Genomic DNA, 17,924 nt, shown 5'->3' on the forward strand with positions numbered 1-17,924 from the left:
GGGGAAAGTGCTGTGTGGAGAGGTCGGGAATGTTTTGGGTTTTTTCTTTTTTTTCTTTTTGGGGTCACACCTGGCGTTGCACAGAGGTTACTCCTGACTCATGCACTCAAAAATTACTTGGTGCTCAGGGGACCATATGGGATGCTGGGAATCCAATCCGGGTCGGCCGTGTGCAAGGCAAACACCCTCCCCGCTGTGCTATTGCTCCAGCCCCGAGGTTGGGAATGTTTAACACCCCAGAATGTCAGACAGGACCCCAACACTTAGGAATGATCCTGCCCCAGGTAATTGTACTGAGGTTGTACATAGAGCAGGGAGTAGTCCCTGAACACTGCAGGGAGTGATCAAAATAAAAATGAAAAGATCTGGGGGCTTGAGAGATAGAACAGTGGATAGGACGTTTACCTTGCACGCAGCTGACCTGGGTTCGATTCTCATATCCGATATGGTCCCCTGAGCACTGCCAGGAGTAACTCCTGAGTGCAGAGCCAGGAGTAACCCCTGTGCATCACCAGGTGTGACCCAAAAAGCAAAAAAAAGAAAAAGAAAAAGAAAAAGAAAAAAAAGTTCTGGTGCTTATTTGAAAGGTGTCCAGCTGTTTCTGCATGATCTTCTGGGCCTGCAGAGGCATAACATGACCAAGGTTTGACATGACTGGTCCCTTTGTGGGGCGAGGACACTGGAGGCCGCACCCCATAGCTGAGATCCTAGCCGGGTGCCCCCACTCAGTTCTCTATTGGAGGCCATTGTCAATTGAAGTTTTTCCCCAGGATAAAGGCCACCCCTGGGGGTTGTCCCTACCTGGAGATCAGAGACCTGGGCTCTGGCTCAGTAAGCAGGACTGTTCCAACATACACCCCCCCCCCCCCCACATGCACACTCCCAGGCCGGTCTGTGGAACAGTCTCAGAGCTGGCCTGGGTGTGAGTGGGTGTGAGGAGGTAGGGGCTCAGGGCACTTTCTCCTTTCCCGAGGGGCTGTCACTCACCATTGTTGCTTGAGTCTGTGGGCACCCAGACAAGGCCACTGTGCTCTGGCCCTCTTGCTCTGTCTGCCTTTCCCAGAGTGTCCATAGCAAGAATGTCCTGACACCCAATATGCTCCAGCACTTTGGCCTCGTACCTGGTCCATCAGCCTTCATTCTTCCCGCGCTCTGCTCCCTGGACTACAGCCACTGGCCATGATCTCATCAGCAACCATATTGTTCTATTTTTTTTTTTTGTTTATGTTTTGGTGGTCTAGGGATTGAACCCAGGGTCTCATATATGCAAGAGCTAAGTTGCTGAAATCCATCCCCTGGCACTCCAACAACCTTTAAAATTTCGTGTGTGGGGAGCTGGAGCGATAGCACAGTGGGCAGGGCGTTTGCCTTGCACGCAGGCGACCCAGGTTCAATCCCCAACATCCCATATGGTCCCCCGAGCACTGCCACGAGTAATTCCTGAGTGCATGAGCCAGGAGTAACCCCTGAGCATTGCTGGGTGTGACCCAAAAAGCAAAATAAATAAAATAAAATAAAATTTGTGGTGTGTGTGTGTGTGTGTGTGTGTGTGTGTGTTTTGCTTTTCGGGTCACACCCAGTGATGATCAGGGGTTACTCCTGGCTCATGCACTCAGGAATTACCCCTGGTAGTGCTCGGGGGACCATATGGGATATGGTGGGAATCGAACCCGGATCACCTGCGTGCAAGGCAAATGCCCTGCCTGCTGTGCTATCTATCTCTCCAGCCCCAGTCAGGTGTTTTTTTGTTTGTTTATTTGTTTGTTTGGGGCCACACCCAGTGGTGCTCAAGGCTTACTCTGGCTCTGAGCTCAGGGATCACTCTGGGCAGTGCTTGGGGGATCATATGGGGTGTCAGGGATCGAACCCAGATCAGCTGCGTGAGAATCAAGATCTCTCCGGCCCCACTTCCAACCATCTCTGACAACCACCTCTGTGGTCTTCAGAAAAGGCTCACCACCTCCTCGGTGGCAGCTGGATGAGCTGTGTTGGCACAGTACTCCCAAGGACTCTGCAAATATCGCAGATGGGGTAGCTGTCCCCATCATCCTGGTCACACCCTTATCAAGTTGGCTCCTTGGTTGGTCTTTAATTATCTTTTATTTGATTGGCAGCCTTTCCTTACTCATCTTTCTCAACGCTGCCGTGTTGGAGAGGCTGCTAAAATCTCAGGGCTGGGGACGAATGGAGACATTGCTGGTGCCCGCTCGAGTAAATCGATGAACAATGGGGATGACAGTGATACAGTGATTATTTGATTGGGGGTGTTTGGCTCCGGCCTCAGGGTTTACTTCTGTTGGGGTTCAGGGAACTTAGGTGATGGGAGGGGGGAGGGGGACCAAACCCAGATCCGCTGCGTGCAAGCAAGCGCCTTCCCACTGGACTCTCTCTCCAGCCCCCTTCTATTAATTTTTCTTTGGGGATGGGATCTGGGCCTCACCTAGTGGTGCCTGGGAACTACCATGTGCTCAGAGGTCACTGCTGGCAGGCTTGGGGGACCACGTGCAGTGCTGGAGATTGAACCAGGTCAGCCACATGCAAGGCAAGCACCCCATCTGGCCCCTCACACCCTCCCTCCCTTTTAGTGCTGAGAAAACTGGACCCTCTGCCTCTTGCACCTATAGGGGGAAAAATGTCTATTGAATAAAGAGCAATTAGGAAAAACAGTTCTCAAAGGATCTTTTGGGGAAAATTTCCATGAAAATCATTTAAAAGAAAAATTTTCCCTCTTTATGGGTCACACCAGTGGTGGTTATGGTTTACTCCTGACTGTGCTCAGGGATCACTCCTCAGGGAACCATATGTGGTGGGTGGGGTTGAACCCAGGCCAGATGAGTGCAAGGTAAGCTTCTTCTTCTCTTTTTTTTTTTTTTTTTTTTGCTTTTTGGATCACACCCGGTGATGCACAGGGGTTACTCCTGGCTCTGCACTCAGGAGTTACTCCTGGCGGTGCTCAGGGGACCATATGGGATGCTGGGAATCGAACTAAGGTCGGCCACATGCAAGGCAAACACCCTACCGCTGTGCTATCTCTCCAGCCCCAAGGTAAACTTCTTACCTACCGTATTATCATATCACTCCACCCAAATGTCCATTTTTTTTTTTTTTTTTTTGCTTTTTGGGTCACACCTGGCAATGCACAGGAGTTACTCCTGGCTCTGTGCTCAGGAATTACCCCTAGCAGTGCTCAGGGAACCATATGGGATGCTGGGAATCGAACCCCGGTTGGCCGCGTGCAAGGCAAACGCCCTACCCGCTGTGCTATTGCTCCAGCCCCGCAAATGTCCATTTTTAAAGCAGTTGACTTGGGTGGTAGGGAGAATTTCCTCTTTGTCAAACTCCACATTTCAGGAAGGACTGTAAATCTGCCATCTGTTAAGCCATCTTTTAAATGCAGCCTGGAAACTCTTTCAGAGAAATGGCACAGTCAGTCACCTGTATACCAGGCCAAGGGCTTTTGAATTGGGCCCAAAGCAATTGGTTTGAAAAAATAGAAACAAGGGTCTGCAGTGAATGTCCAGCACTTGCCTTGCATGCCATCCAGGTTCGATCCCTGGCATCCCATAGGGTCCCCAGAGCACCAACAGGAGTGATCCCTGAGTACAGAGCCAGGAGTAACCCTTGAGCATCGCCAGGTGTGGCCACCCCCCAAGAAAAAATCCCCAAACACAAATAAGCAATTGTTGGGTGATTATGGACTCATCCAGGTCCCTGTTCAGCCTTCACAGAAAATCAGCAAGAACAGTGTCCACTTGGCAGCAGGAATCAACTACTTCCTCTCATCTCTACTACTTACCTCTCCTTCCTCCCATAAAGGCCCCTATTTTATCTCTTTGTGGAGTGATAGCACAGCAGGTAGGGCGTTTGTGTTGCATGCGGCCAACACCACCGACCCGAGTTCGATTCTCTGCACCTCTCAGAGAGCCCAGCAAGCTACCGAGAGTATCTCACCCGCACAGCAAAGCCTGGCAAGCTCCCCGTGACGTATTTGATATGCCAAACACAGTAACAAGTCTCACAATGTTACTGGGCCCGCTCAAGCAAATCGATGAACAATGGGAGGACAGTGACAGTGACAGTGACAGTAGGGGGAAGCACATTTTAGGTTTTCTACAATATTGATGTGCTCCCAACCACAATTCTTTGATCCCTAATGAGCAAACTTTACCTTTTACTTACCTCCTGAGTTGCACCTCAAGGTGACAGTCCTCCACCAGCATAATTGAGGTGCTATGGGTTTTACCCTGACACCCTTCTTATGACACCTCTCCCCCTTCTTTGTAAGTACAAAGCCTAAAGCAGTAGGAGCAGGGGCCGGAGAGATAGCACAGTGGGTAGGGCGCTTGCCCTGCACGTGGCTGACCCGGGTTCAATTTCCAGCATCCCATTGGGTCCCCCGAGCATTGCCAGGAGTGATTCTTGAGTGATTCTTACAGTCAGAAGTAAACCCTGAGCATCACCGGGTGTGGTTTCCTTCCCTCCCTCCTCCTCAAAAAAATTAAAAGAGTAGAAGCATCTGTGTCCCTAGCAAGGACAAGATGAACCAATCCTAGGGCCCTCCTTTACCTCACTTCCTCATGATCAGGCTCAAATGACTTCTGACTGATGTCACATCTGGCTGGCAGCCAAGGCAGAGGGGCTAAGGTGGCACTAAGGGGTGGGAAGCATGTCCTAGGATGCTAGAATGTTCAGTTGCACATGCCTTGTATGTTTGACTGTGTTCCATCCTACTACCAAAGAAAGAACAGTAGTTAAGAGCTTGGACCAAGGGCCAGACATGGCTGAATGAACTGGACCATGCTTTGCATGAGGGATGCCGGGTTTGATTCCCAGCCTCACAGCCACGGACAGGGCCCGGAGCCAGGGGTAGCCCTGAACTCTGTTGACTGTGGCCCTAAAATAAACCTAAGGAGCATGGGCCACACAGAGGACTAAGGGAGATATCCTACTGTGCTACTTTATCACTAAACCTCTCTGAGTCTCCGGTCCTAAAAACAATCCAAGAAGAGGATCAGCGTTTAGTTTATGGGACTGTCACAAGGCATCAGTGAGGTAATGCTTAGTGTCCTGGACAGAGCAAGGGCAAGGGAGAAAATGAGAGAGAGGAAAAAAGGAGGAGAAGGGGAGGGAGGGAGGGAGGGAGGGAGGGAGGGAGGGAGGGAGAGAGAGAGAGAGAGAGAGAGAACACAAGCACTAAGTCCAGGGAACTGTGACCCCTCAGTATGAAGGCCAGTCTTTTTGTTTGTTTTGGGGTCACACCGGAGGTGCTCAGGGCTTACTCCTGGCTCTGTGTTCAGGGCTCACTCTGGTGGGTTCAGAGGAGACGGCAAGGCATGCCAGAGATCAAACAGGTCAGGCAGGCGTCCTGCCCGCTGTATTCGGCCCCCATAGGCCAGTCTTATTAAGGGCGAATCTGCTTGGCAAGACTTTTCAGCTGCTCAGCACAAACTCCTGCGAAGCAGCCGGCCCAGGGGATGATCTGTCTCTCAGCCGCTCTGCGGCCTGGGGAGTCTCAGTGCACCCAGGGGGGTTGTTTACCATGAATACCCTTAGTGCTCACCCTCCCCAGGCTCGGGGAGGCCAGGGACTGGGTTTTTCTAACAAACACCACGGTGGTTCTCCTCCAGAGATACAAACCCTGCCCGCAACTAGGGCCAGGCAGTCTTTTTTTTCCCTTTGGACTTTCGCCCACGATGAAACTGGCTTCATCATCTCAGGGTCTCAGAAGGGTCCTTGTGTGGGGTGACACAGGTCAGACAAAGCTTGATTCTTTTACCAAGCTTGGCTCTGCTAAGGCAGCACAAATGCAGCCAAAGACATTATGTGCGTGCATGGCGGGGCGGGGGAGGGGGGTTGGGGTTCTGATAAAACTTTATTTATAAATACACAGTAGGTGGGATTTGATCTCTGGGCTCTGGGGTGCCCGCCTCAGCTCTCAGGCAGGACCTGTCTCTTCCAGGGACACCCATCAAAGACAGACCCAGGTGTGTATAAAAAAAAGATGTGATATGTGTCTTTAATTTGAAATTCTCATCTGGAAAGGACCAGCTGAAGTCACCCAGGCCCCCTTTATCCCCAACTGGATCAGACAATATTGGCTCAGGTTTCCCACCCACAGAAAAAACAGTTCAAGGCAAAAGTCCTTGCACGTTCTCGCCTGGCTGGGCCCTCGGGCTCTTGGGTGGGAGGGCGCCGGCGACCAGCGCTGCCCTTCCACCCGCGGCGACTCCTTCCGGCTGATCCTCAGTCTCTGCACCAGCCCCCCCCCACACACACACATGTCCCACGGGGGAAGGCTGGCAGCACAGGGGTCCTGTTCCAACTGTCTCCAGGGCCACTGTCCCCCACCAGCCAGAGTGGAGGTGAGTGTCCAGAAGCACAACCCCTCTGTGTCACTGAGGTCCAGAGCGTGGGAGCCGAGCCCTGCAGTCCTGCGCTGGGGAGCGGGACGTGGGGCACCTTGAGAAACCATCCGGGAGGACGCACGTGGGGGCTCGGGAACCGCCAGCGGTTCTGCAAGAGAGACACACAAAGGCCATGGGGACCGTTCCCTTCAAAATGGAGGAGGGGTCGCTAGGCAGCCACACCGTTGGCACAGAGACCGAAGCCACCGAGTCACGCACGACCAACCAGACGCAGGAGGCCCACCAGTCAGAGGAAGGCCGCTCTCAGGAGCCCATGGGGCTGGGTCCAGGGTGCAGGGGGGCTGGGCCCTGAGGCTGGGCACTCCCATTCTGTGTGCCAAGTCAGAGAAGCCTCTGGAAGTACTGGAAGGGGTTCACAGACAGTAAATACAACGGGCTCTGGGCCCACCTTCTGGGACAAGCCAGCAGGTCGCCTTAAACTACTACACTCGGGCTGGAGTGATAGCACTGACATTCTGGATTTACTTTTTTTTTTTTCTTTTTGGGTCACACCTGGCAATGCACAGGGGTTATATCTGGCTCTGCACTCAGGAGGTTACTTCTGGCACTGCTCAGGGGACCCTATGGGATGCTGGAAATCGAACCTGGGTCGGCCGCATGCAAGACAACGCCCTACCCGCTGTGCTATTGCTCCAGCCCCTGACCACTGACATTCTGACTCAAAGGGATGGCATCTGGGGAGGTGGGCTGTGTCCTGTCCCACCCCTACACAGAGAGGGCTGCAGGTGAGACCCTTACTGACCCTCAGTCAGCCTTGAATAATTCACAAGCTCCGGTTCCAGACCACAGGTGTTGCGGCCACCAGAGATTCTTGGGGTTCTCTGCATGTTTACCCCAGGAAGGTGGCGGGGGTACATGGATATTTGGGAAGTGCCCCCCAAGGACCTCTTCCCAGGCTCATTCCTCAGAAACAGAACCCTCCCCTGCCCCTCAAATGCCCGCCGCCAAGCACAGAGCCACTTACAAGCCCACGCTGGAGTGACGGGGTCGCGGGAGCAGGCTGTCTGGGCCCGGCCCTCACTGGATGAGGCTGTCGGGCTGCCCGTTCTGGGCCACCTGTGTGGGCTCAGCGGCTGGGGCGGGGGCGGGCGTGTGGCTCTGCAGGTAGCGGCGGAAATCCTTCATCATGGGTCGAAGGACCTGGATGAGGACACTCAGGGCGGCCTGGGTGCCCTCCATGGCCTGGGCCTGGCGCTCCTGGGCGCAGGCCTGCACCTCCTGGGAGCGGCGGATCATCTGCAGCAGGTCGTTCTGCTGCTCCAGGTGCTGTGCGATCTCCTTCACATGCAGGTTAGTGACGCGCTGCTCCTGGATCAGCTTGGCCGAGTTGAGGGCGATGCGGCTCTTGAGGGCCTGAGGCTTGACCGAGGCGTCAGCAGGGTGCGGGGCCATCATCTCCACAGGGGCCTCGGCCGGCAGGGCTGGGGGTGCCTCGGCGGTGCAGTACTCCACCACCCCCTCCTCCAGCGTGTGGTAGGTGGTCTCGGCGGGGACTGTGGGGGAGGAGAGAGCAAAGGCAGTAACGGGTCACTTTGGAGAGAGCACAGCCGGCAGCGGGGGTGCAGGGAGGTCTGTCAGCCCGAGCCAGCGCGCCCAAGGTCAGGCTGGCGCAAACGCTTCGAGTCTCGACTCTGGCCAGGCTGGGCGCGCTCAGCAGTTCCATGTACCCACAGGAGAACACCCAGAGGGAGGTCCTGCCGTTCTCAGGTTCAGACTTGGAAGCTACCCAGGAACCATAGAAAGACTTGCCTAAGGTCACACCAGTTTCTCAGCAGGGCCAGGGAGCAAAGTCAGGTCCCCCCCGACACGTGTGCACCTGTGGTGGCAGTGCCAGCACCCAGGGACACTCTCAGCCAACTCTCTGCAGCCACAGCCACCCTCCCTCCTCAACGGGGCAGCAGCTAAGCTAATACGCATCTCTCTACCACCTTGAGCACTTCCGTCCTTCCCAGCGATACCTAACGGTCCTGACTGATCCTCAAGCCTCTGATGAAGACCGACTTGGCCTCCTTCTCCTTGGAGAGACACGCCCCGCTGCAGGACTCCTCACAGCGGGAGCTCCCCCCAGACCACTGCCGCCAAGGCACATTGGCACACTGGCACAGAGTCCAATCCAAGTGGCTCTGATGTCACTCATCGCTGAGAACCTTTGAAGGGGTGCCAGGTATGATGGCCTCCTTGCAGGCAGGTGGCACAGGTCACTCTCGCCCCCTCCCCTTCTGCCTTGGATTTCTCTGACACGGCAATTATTAGTTATTCCTCGCTGGGTCCAGCCTGTGTCTCAGAGCGTATAACTGGCCGGCATTAGGACATGGGTCAAGCACTGGCTTGGCCACAGCGTCACTGCTAACGTGTGGACAAACCAACTGTGACGAACACCAGTGACTCTAGGCCACCTTTGCACCGGACCTCACTGTCCTGGGAGGCCAGACTTTGCCCTGAGAAGGTGTGGCTGTTCCATTCACCTGGTCAGCTGAGAACTGACTTTGTTTGTTTGTTTGTTTGTTTGTTTGCTTTTGGGTCACACCTGGAGATGCTCAGCGATTATTCCTGGCTCTGCACGCAAGAATCATTCCTGGCAGTGCTCAGGGGGCCATACCGGATGCTGGGGGGTTGAATCCGGGTTAGCCACGTGCAAGGCAAATGCCCCACCCACTGTACAACCACTCTGGCCCAGAGAACTATGTTTTGACCAGATGCCTGGCCCTAGGAACCATCAACCCTGGGGCAGGGGTTGGGATCCCCATGGTGGATCGTCAAAGGACCACACAGTTCAATCACGGAGGTGGCAAATCACCATCCGGAAGTAGCAGTGAGCGAGGGCGGCCCAGACAGGAGACTCGTGTCTATCGGGGGGGTTGAGGGACAGGGGAGTTCTGAGCAGGCCTCTGGGTCTTCCAAGACCCCCATGGAACATTTACCCCTTGCAGCCAACCTTCCCCAATTGGCCCGTGCCCGCTGGCCCTTCCCATTCTGCGCTCAGACCTGGACAGGAGAGGTCACTCACTCTGTGTCAGGGTGACCGTGGCTGCGGCAGCAGTGGCCGTGGGTCCCAGGGCCACGGGGTGGATCTCCGTGGTACTAGGCAGGCTGATGATGGTGGCCTCGCCCAGCAGATTGCAGATGCGCTGCTGCATGGGGGTGAGTAGCACTGGGGCCACGGCGGGACCCCCGCTGCCACTGCCGCCACCACTCCCAGGACCACCAGCTCCATCCTCCTCATTAGGCCCTGGGGCCTCGCCCCCCTCCACGGCTGCCCGGACCTGGGCCACCTTGCGCCGGACCTCAGTCTTGAGGTCAGACCACTTCTTCTTGACCTCGGGCAGCTCCCTGCGGCACGTGGCCACGGCGTTGACCCTCCGCAGGATGCTGTGCCAGGCTGCGCTCTTAGCAGCCAGGGGGACCCCAGCGTTGAAGTGGTTCACCAGCAGGTGCTTTTTCAGTTCCAGCTCCTCCACGATGATCTCCACCTCTCGCTCTGAGAAGTTCATCTTCCTTTTCTTGGCTGGGACGGCCATGGCCTCTCCCCAACCCTCTTTTTTTTTTTAAAAAAAAAAAGAAACTTTAATTCCCCTCTACAGCCTCAGTACCCCTTCTCTTCTTCCTCTGCCTCGCCCCTCACCCAGCCCCTCCAGGGGATGGGCCGGGCTTGCCCAAAGTCAAGCACCAGGCCTTAGGTAACCCCTCTCGCTACGCAAAGTGCTTAGGGCCCAGTCCCGACCGGCCCAGCCGCTGCCAGCCAGCTGCGTAATGGCTTCCTGAATCTGCCTCTTCCGCCGGGGAGTGCGTAGTTCCGCCCACTGCCCCACTTCCCGCCTTCCCGAGCTTCTCCTGGGGAGCCGGCCCTCCCGATTGGGCGCTGCTGAAGCGTCATGTCGCTCATTGGCTCTTCCGGACTGTCGCTCACCCAAGGAACACGCCTTCCTACAAATGCTGGCCTGTTCATTGGCCGAAAGATATGTCTGCGCTTACAGAACGCACCGCCTACCTCGCTGGGCTCACTTCAATTGGAAAACCGTTCTGTCATTCAATCATCAGCGTTGGGACTACCACGCCGTTAAATTCAGCTTTTTCTCTTTTTTTTTTTTGGCAGTTAAGGGAGTGAGATTACCCACACCTGATCTTCTGAGGTTCCCTCCTGCTTTCGGCCTGGAACCTCTGGCCAATTTTAAACTCTGTCCGCAGGCGAGAACTCTGCTTCGAAACCGCAGCTCCCGAGTGCGTCTTCTCCCAAACCCACTTTCCCATCTGAATTACGGTCATTCCGTACACGACCGCTCCCCCCGCCCTCGTCGTGACGCCGCCGCCGCCGCCGCCGCCGCCTACTAAGTGGCGTTTCTCAATGGGAACTGGACGCGGGGTCTCCGCCTGCCAATCACGTCACTTCTACCAATCGTGGCGTGCTTTCCTTCTCTCCGGGCCCGGCTCAGCCAATCGTCGCCTCCCTCAGTTTGAATCGGTCCCAGACTAGGCTCCAGTCGCCCCGCCCTCCCCATTGAGCCGGGCCGCTCTGGGCGCCCGGGAAGTCACCGCCCAGCCGGGGCGGCCCTTCTCGCCCGTGATTGGCCGGCGGCAGTGCCGGGGGCGTGTCCGAGGGAGGAGTCTCGCGGCGGGGCGGGGTTCCCGGAAGCGGCCCCCTCCCGCCCGCCGGCCGGCTCCTCAGAGCCCGCGCTCGCCGTGTGGAGACGCCCGGCGTGTCTTCCGCGTCCTCCCCGCCCGGCGCCCGGCGCCCCTGCCTCGCGCCCGATGGTGAGCAGTGTGTTGTGCCGCTGCGTGGCCTCCCCGCCGCCGGACGCCGCCGCCACCGCCTCCTCGTCGTCGTCGTCGTCGTCGTCGCCCACCTCGTCGCCCGCGTCCGTGGGGGACCCGTGCGGCGGCGCCGTCTGCGGGGGCCCCGACCACCGGCTGCGCCTGTGGAGCCTCTTCCAGACGCTCGACGTCAACCGCGACGGCGGCCTGTGTGTCAACGACCTGGCCGTGGGGCTGCGGCGCCTGGGACTGCACCGCACCGAGGGCGAGCTCCGGGTAGGCGACGCGCGCGGCGCGGGCGGGGACGGGCGCCCGGGGGTGGGGGGGGGGAGGGCGCCCGGTGACAGGTGCGGGCCGCCGGGTGACAGGTGTGGACGGGCCCTCGGACTTGGCGGTTGGGGGCGACGCGACCCATTCCCACCCCACCCCCAGGCGTCACAGCTGGACGCCCCGTCTGTGCACCGGGTTGGGGGGCGAGGGGAGAAAGCTCCGCAAAGGAGCATTGCAAAGGCCCTTCCTGCCTCCAGAGTGGCAGGGCAGGTTCAGGAGTCCAGCCGTGGTCACTTCCTGACCCCGAGCCGCGCTGGACGCCCGTGTGGGGCTCCCCCGGCCCCGCCGCCAGCGCCACCGCCTCTCCCCTCCTCGCCAGCCAGCCGCGGGCCCGAGCTGGTTCCTCCCCGAGCATGTGGGAGTCGGAAAATCAGGAACTGGGCTTGCAGGGAAGAAGCTGTGGTGGGCGGCCGGGACTCGCAGTTCTCAGCCTCCGCCGGGAAGGAAGGGGGTCCCCGAGGGCAGAGTTGAAGGGTTAGAGTGCAGGGAAGGGGGACCGCCGGTGGCTTTGTTGCTAAAAAGCAAAAAAAAAAAAAAAAAAGAATGTCTTGCGCTTGGAGGCCGACTGGTTTCGATTGTCCCCCTGTGGGCACTTGGCCCTAAGCACGGGGGTGGCAAGGGAGGCCTCTGAGACACACGCAAACTGTCACACTCGTGCACCCTGGGTATTTGCGACATATGCACTCCGTGCCATTTGCCTCCTGAGTGAACCACACACAACACACACAGCCCGGCGTTTGCATCCCAGATGGACATGCATACACACACACCACACACACTCACTCACTCTCTTGCCTCGCAGCGGCCTTTACCCAGTAATCTGTTAAATACACACACACACACACACTCTGTTGCCTCCCAGAGACCTTTGCCCAGTAACCTGTTACTTACACACACACACACACACACACACTCTATTGCCTCCCAGGAACATTTACCCAATAACCGGTTACTTACACACACACACACACACACACACACACACACACTCTATTGCCTCCCAGAGACCTTTACCCAGTAACCTGTTAAACACACACACACACACACACACACACTCTGTTGCCTCCCAGAGACCTTTACCCAGTAACTTGTTAAACACACACACACACACACACACATACACACACACACTCTCTATTGCCTCCCAGAGACCTTTAACCAGTAACCTGTTAAACACACACACACACACACTCTCTATTGCCTCCCAGAGACCTTTACCCAGTAACCTGTTAAACACACACACACACACACACACACACACACTCTGTTGCCTCCCAGAGACCTTTACCCAGTAACCTGTTAAACACACACACACACACACACACACACACACTCTATTGCCTCCCAGAGACCTTTACCCAGTAACCTGTTAAACACACACACACACACACACACACACACACACACTTTATTGCCTCCCAGAGACCTTTACCCAGTAACCTGTTAAACACACACACACACACACACACATACACACACACACTCTCTATTGCCTCCCAGAGACCTTTACCCAGTAACCTGTTAAACACACACATACACACACACACACACACACACACACACACTCTCTCTCTATTGCCTCCCAGAGACCTTTACCTAGTAACCTGTTAAACACACACACACACACACACACACACTCTCTCTCTCTCTCTCTATTGCCTCCCAGAGACCTTTACCCAGTAACGTGTTTCACTTCCACTTGCCTCCCTTTGCTGGTTCAGGGCAGTGACCTGGCTTCTCACCACACATGCAAAAAAAAACCACCTGGTCAAAACGTCAGAGAATCACACTGATGGTGTTGCTGGGTGGGTGTCCAGAAGGTGTTTTTGAACTCAAGTCCCCCCTATCTGAGATCAGCATCCAAGGGATTTAACGTACTTGGGAAGACCAGGGATAATACTCCACCAGAGAGACCAGTTCACTGGGTTAAGTCCATCTCGAGATAAGTTAGGAGAAAACATTTTTAAGCGAGTTTCACACAAGATGGCGTGAGCTGCCTCTTTCCGCAACACATATCTGATGAATAAGTCATTTAGAGGGAATATGGCTAACTTCAGGCACTTTGGGAAGAAGGACCCTTTGGCAGCCGGACCCTCCTGCTTTAAAGGGACCTTACTCCACTTGGTGGACTGCCTGGCACCCCAGGGTGTATTCATGGGGGACACCAGGTGCCTCGGCTCAAGTTCCAGTATTCACGTGGGTCAGAGCACATCTGATATTGAGCCTAATCCATTTTTTTGGCAGTAAGTGTCTAAGGGCAAATAAGGAGAAAGTGATCATTTTTCATTGCAGTGTGGAAAGAAAACGTTTTTGATGAAAGTGGGGAGCCAGGTTCTTGGAGGTTGGGGGTTGGGGAGTGACCTATGGGCTCTAAAATCTGTAATTCTGTGGTAAGTTTTATGAGATGGAAGAAAATATATTTGAAGCTTTTTTTGTTTGTTTGTTTGTTTATTTTTTGTGGTTTGGGACCACATCTGGTGATGCTCAGGGCTGACTTCTGGCTCTGCACTCGCAGAGTTCTAGGGGGTAGAACCTGGATCTGCAGGACAAGCACTGAAACAATTTTGTGTTTTGTGTGTATGCCAAACACAGTAACAACAACAAGCCTCACGATGGAGACGTTACTGGGCCCGCTCGAGCAAAATCGATGAATAACGGGAGGACCGTGCCCGTGCCGTGCCCGTGTGTAGGCTTACTGTGGGCTCTGTTTCTTTTCTTTCTTTTTTGTTTTCTTCACTGGTCATTCTACACTCAGGGCGAAGTTAAAATTAGATCAATTATATCTGCAGTTTTGAGAGAGAGCGGAGACAGTCACTTCTTTCCTCCCCTCTCCTTTCTGTTTTTGGCCACACCCCTCGATGCTGAGGCTTTCCTCCTAGCTGTGTGCTCAGGGATCACTCCTGACGGGGCTCAGGGGACCTTACAGGGCTCACGGGATCAAATATCTCTCTGGCCCCTATTTCTTACCTTGGAAGAGAAGCACAAATTGTCCTGCCGGGCGTTTTCAGTTTTCAGGCCTGGCTTTTTGTAAATAGCTGGGCAGCCGGAAAACACCCTATCTTGAGCTCGGTGCCACTTCCTGTTGAAACAGTATTAATATTAACTACCTACTGAACAGTCAGGGCTGCATTTTTGCAGATCCAGGGGGAACTGGGGTGGGCCGAGGCATCCGTTGCCAGTTGCAGGGAAAGAGCTTTTGGTGGGCATCAAACTTGGGCCACTGTTTTGTCCACCCCAGTGGGCCCGTCTGGCGACGCAGGGGCATGAGCAGGACTCAGCTGGGGGTTGCTGGGTGAATTGGGGGCAAGCTCTCATTTGAAAAGAACTAGTCTTCAGTGTCTGCCTTTGTTTCTGAAGAAATTGAGAGCGTTGAGGAGAAAATGACTTAAAATGGAAGTGGACAGAGAGGTGGATGGCAGACGGCCAAGGGAATTTACTTTGGAAGGAGCATGTGAGCACGAAGCATCCTGGGACCAAAGGGAAGGGTTTGTTAAGGAAAGAGAAGACGATGACAGCATGACAATGGCAGTGACTTTGGAAGACCAGCTTCAGCTGGAGCTAATTATAGCATTGTCTATTTAAGGCATTTTCATGTGACCAAGCGAGACCTTTGTCTTAAAACAAATTTCAAACATAGGCTAGAGCTCAGGCAGCCAATTAGAGGAAGAAAGCAATCTGAGTTCTGAGTAAGTAGTCGGCCCTTTAGCCGAGGTGCCCCTGAGTGGTTGGCATGGAACACAGGTGAGGGTTCTAGAAGCTCCGGGTGGGATGGGGTGAGGGGGAGTCGCTTGCTAATTCAGTGCCTGTGGTTTCAAGTAGAGCCTCAGTAATTTTGTGAAATAGAGGCGAGACCAGGGTTCTACTGTTACCGGGGGAATACACCAGGATCCACATGGCTTGCAAAAAAAAAATAATCCGACTGCTTGAAAGAAGGATCTGGAACCATCTTCTGATTCCTGTCCCCCATCTCTTTATTGTTACTGTATCTTTTATTTTAAATTTTGGTTGGAGGGACCATATCATGTTCCACAGGGGTGTTACTCCCAGCTCATCATCAATCATGAACTGAGCCCTTTCATCGGGTTCGTAGGGTTAGTTTATCCCCCTTACAACCTCATCCCTGCCATTGTGTCTTTCTTTTTTTTTTTTTTTTTTTTTCCTGTTTGGGTCACACCCGGCAACGCACAGGGGATACTCCTGGCTCTGCACTCAGGAATTACTCCTGGTGGTGCTTGGGGGACCATATGGGATGCTGGGGATTATTGAACCTGGGTTGGCCGTGTGCAAGGCAAATGCCCTACCCACTGTGCTATCTCTCCAGCCCCCATTGTGTCTTTCTTTTTCTTTTTCTTTCTTTCTTTTTTTTTTTTTTTGTATTTTGATGGAACTTGAAGAGAGTTCTGCTCAAGACTTTTGGAAGAATTAAAAGATACAAGATCAGTTTCTAACCCTCTGAGGGCTTAAAATAGGTTTCTAGATTATCTAGTGATTATCTGTCAAATCATGCAAATCCTCCCTCCCCTGCTTCTCCTTGACCCAGCCTGCAGGGGAACAATCTTGTGGGCTTGAAAGAATCCAACAGAATATCGTTAAGGTTAGTCCCTTAATCAACAGTGCTGTTGAACTAAGTGTGCCTTTTAGATATTTGAGATCTGTGGTGTGGAGAAGCTGTTTGCCCAAGTAGCTGGATTTAGATTCCATAGTCTGCAGAAGAGCTTTTTCTCATTGAAAAGTGATAGCCCATTAAAAAAAAGAAAGCTGCCGTCTCGGGTTTTATACCCCACATGTTTCCAAAGCCCCACCAGGAGCACTGACCTAGGTATAAGCCCAGAGTACCGCAGGGTGTGACTCAAAAGCCCCCCCCCCAAAAAAAAAAAAGTGCTGTACTACTTGAGTTAATACATTAAAGGAATTGGACTGTATTTTTGAAAAGTTGGTTACTGACTTGAAAGTAATTATCAAATTAATGAGATATATAAAGGTGGGGGAGAGGATTTGGCCCACACACTGGTGGTGCTTGGGGGATCATATGTGGTGCCAGGAATTCAAACTGACATCAATGGAATGTGAGGCAAGAACCTTAACCTCTGTACTCTGTCGTGTGCATATTTGGCAAAGTGGAGTCAGGTGCCCCGATCCTAAGACTAAGTAAATAAGAACATCACAAGCGGCCCTGTCGGGAACTTTAGTTGCATGAAGTCCTTTGATATTTAGTCATTAATTGTTGAAGATGCACAGAAACCCCAGGGGAAGGGTGGGGGGCGGAGCAGGGAGGGCGTTTGCCTTGTGCGCAGCTGACCTGGGTTTGATCCCTGATCCCTGGCATCCCCTATGATCCCCAACCCCCAGCAGGAGTAATTCCTGAGTGCAGAGCCAGGAGTAACCCCTGAGCATTGCTGGGTGTGACCCAAAAAGGAAAAAAAAAAACAGAAGGAGAAGAAACTCGGGGGAATGAGAACTATTTTGCTGGTATTCATTATTCATTTCTACGGCAGCTGAATGTTGTAATGGAATGGATTTTATTTGGGCACTTTTCCTTTCCGGTCATTCCTTCTGATATTCACGACTTTAGTGTGGGAGTTGGAGATCTGGTACAGTGGTAAGGGCACGCCCTAGGTTCAAGTCCTCATAAGGTTCCTGAGCACAGAGTCATGAGTAAACCCCAGGCATCACTGGTGTAGCTGAGCCTACCGGCGCCTCCCCCTCCACCCCCGCCTCCCCAATGAGCTCATGAACTTAGACCTATACTAAATTCCTCTCTGCGTCTTCTCCTTTCCAATAAACATTTCTAGTAATAATAATAATAAAGACTACAAGTCATTGGTCATCAGGGCCCGCGGGGGCAGTGTGAGCCCCTGTGTTAGACTGAAGTCATCCTGCCGTTCTGCCCCCCATTGTCAGCGTGGCCCCAAGTTCATCTTAGAAGTGAAAAAGACCCAGGACCCTCTGAGTATCTGAAGGCATGTCTTCCTGCAGTTTGGCTGCTGCTAAAAACAGTACATCATGCGTGGCTCATGTGTCTTGCTCCCACGCCTTTCACGGTTCTTAGCTGAGGCAGGGTACCCTGGGATTTAAGAGCAGAGCACGCCCACCCCCAGCCATGCATTCCTGCTTTGCAGGTCTCAGTTACCCGTGTGATGTCAGAGTGGCTCAGCACAGCCAGGAGTTTTGAGACCCCACATTCTGTCTGGCTATTATCGGTCAACTCCCTCGGTGCCTAATTTAGAAATCAAATTCTCATCGGTGTGTCCATGTCGGAAACAACCTTAGTCTTAAGCAGATTCCGTACTTTTTTGCAGTTTGGGGGATTATCTGGGAGCCTTGCGGGGTGGGACTGGGGCTACAGCAGTGTGGTTCATGTGTAACAAGGTCCAGATGGGGAGGCTGCAGAGACAGGAAGTCAAGCAGCAGGAGGGAAGA

The 17,924-nt window shown here is 54.0% G+C and overlaps 2 protein-coding genes across 3 annotated transcripts in view; one reads left to right on the forward strand and one right to left on the reverse strand.

Moving 5' to 3' along the window:
• Window positions 1-5,987: 5,987 nt before the first annotated feature.
• Window positions 5,988-10,652, reverse strand: NAIF1 (nuclear apoptosis inducing factor 1). The gene is made up of 3 exons (XM_056108813.1): window positions 9,433-10,652; window positions 7,390-7,918; window positions 5,988-6,513 (listed from the first exon to the last, which is right to left on the reverse strand). Exons 1-2 carry the CDS (start codon window positions 9,941-9,943, stop codon window positions 7,443-7,445), a joined length of 987 nt encoding a protein of 328 aa, XP_055964788.1. The 5' UTR covers window positions 9,944-10,652; the 3' UTR covers window positions 5,988-6,513; window positions 7,390-7,442.
• A 465-nt stretch (window positions 10,653-11,117) lies between these two features.
• Window positions 11,118-17,924, forward strand: part of SLC25A25 (solute carrier family 25 member 25) — a 34,832-nt gene continuing 28,025 nt past the window's right edge. Inside the window, exon 1 of one of the 2 annotated variants that reach the window (XM_056108793.1) lies at window positions 11,118-11,450. In XM_056108793.1, coding sequence (XP_055964768.1) covers window positions 11,172-11,450 — 279 coding nt within the window. In that variant the 5' untranslated portion in view covers window positions 11,118-11,171. The remainder of the gene's footprint in view (window positions 11,451-17,924) is intronic. The other variant, XM_056108794.1, reaches the window with a different exon arrangement.

This window comes from Sorex fumeus, unplaced genomic scaffold (assembly GCF_029834395.1).
Source record: "Sorex fumeus unplaced genomic scaffold, SorFum_2.1 ptg000233l, whole genome shotgun sequence".
Taxonomy (NCBI): Eukaryota; Metazoa; Chordata; class Mammalia; order Eulipotyphla; family Soricidae; genus Sorex; species Sorex fumeus.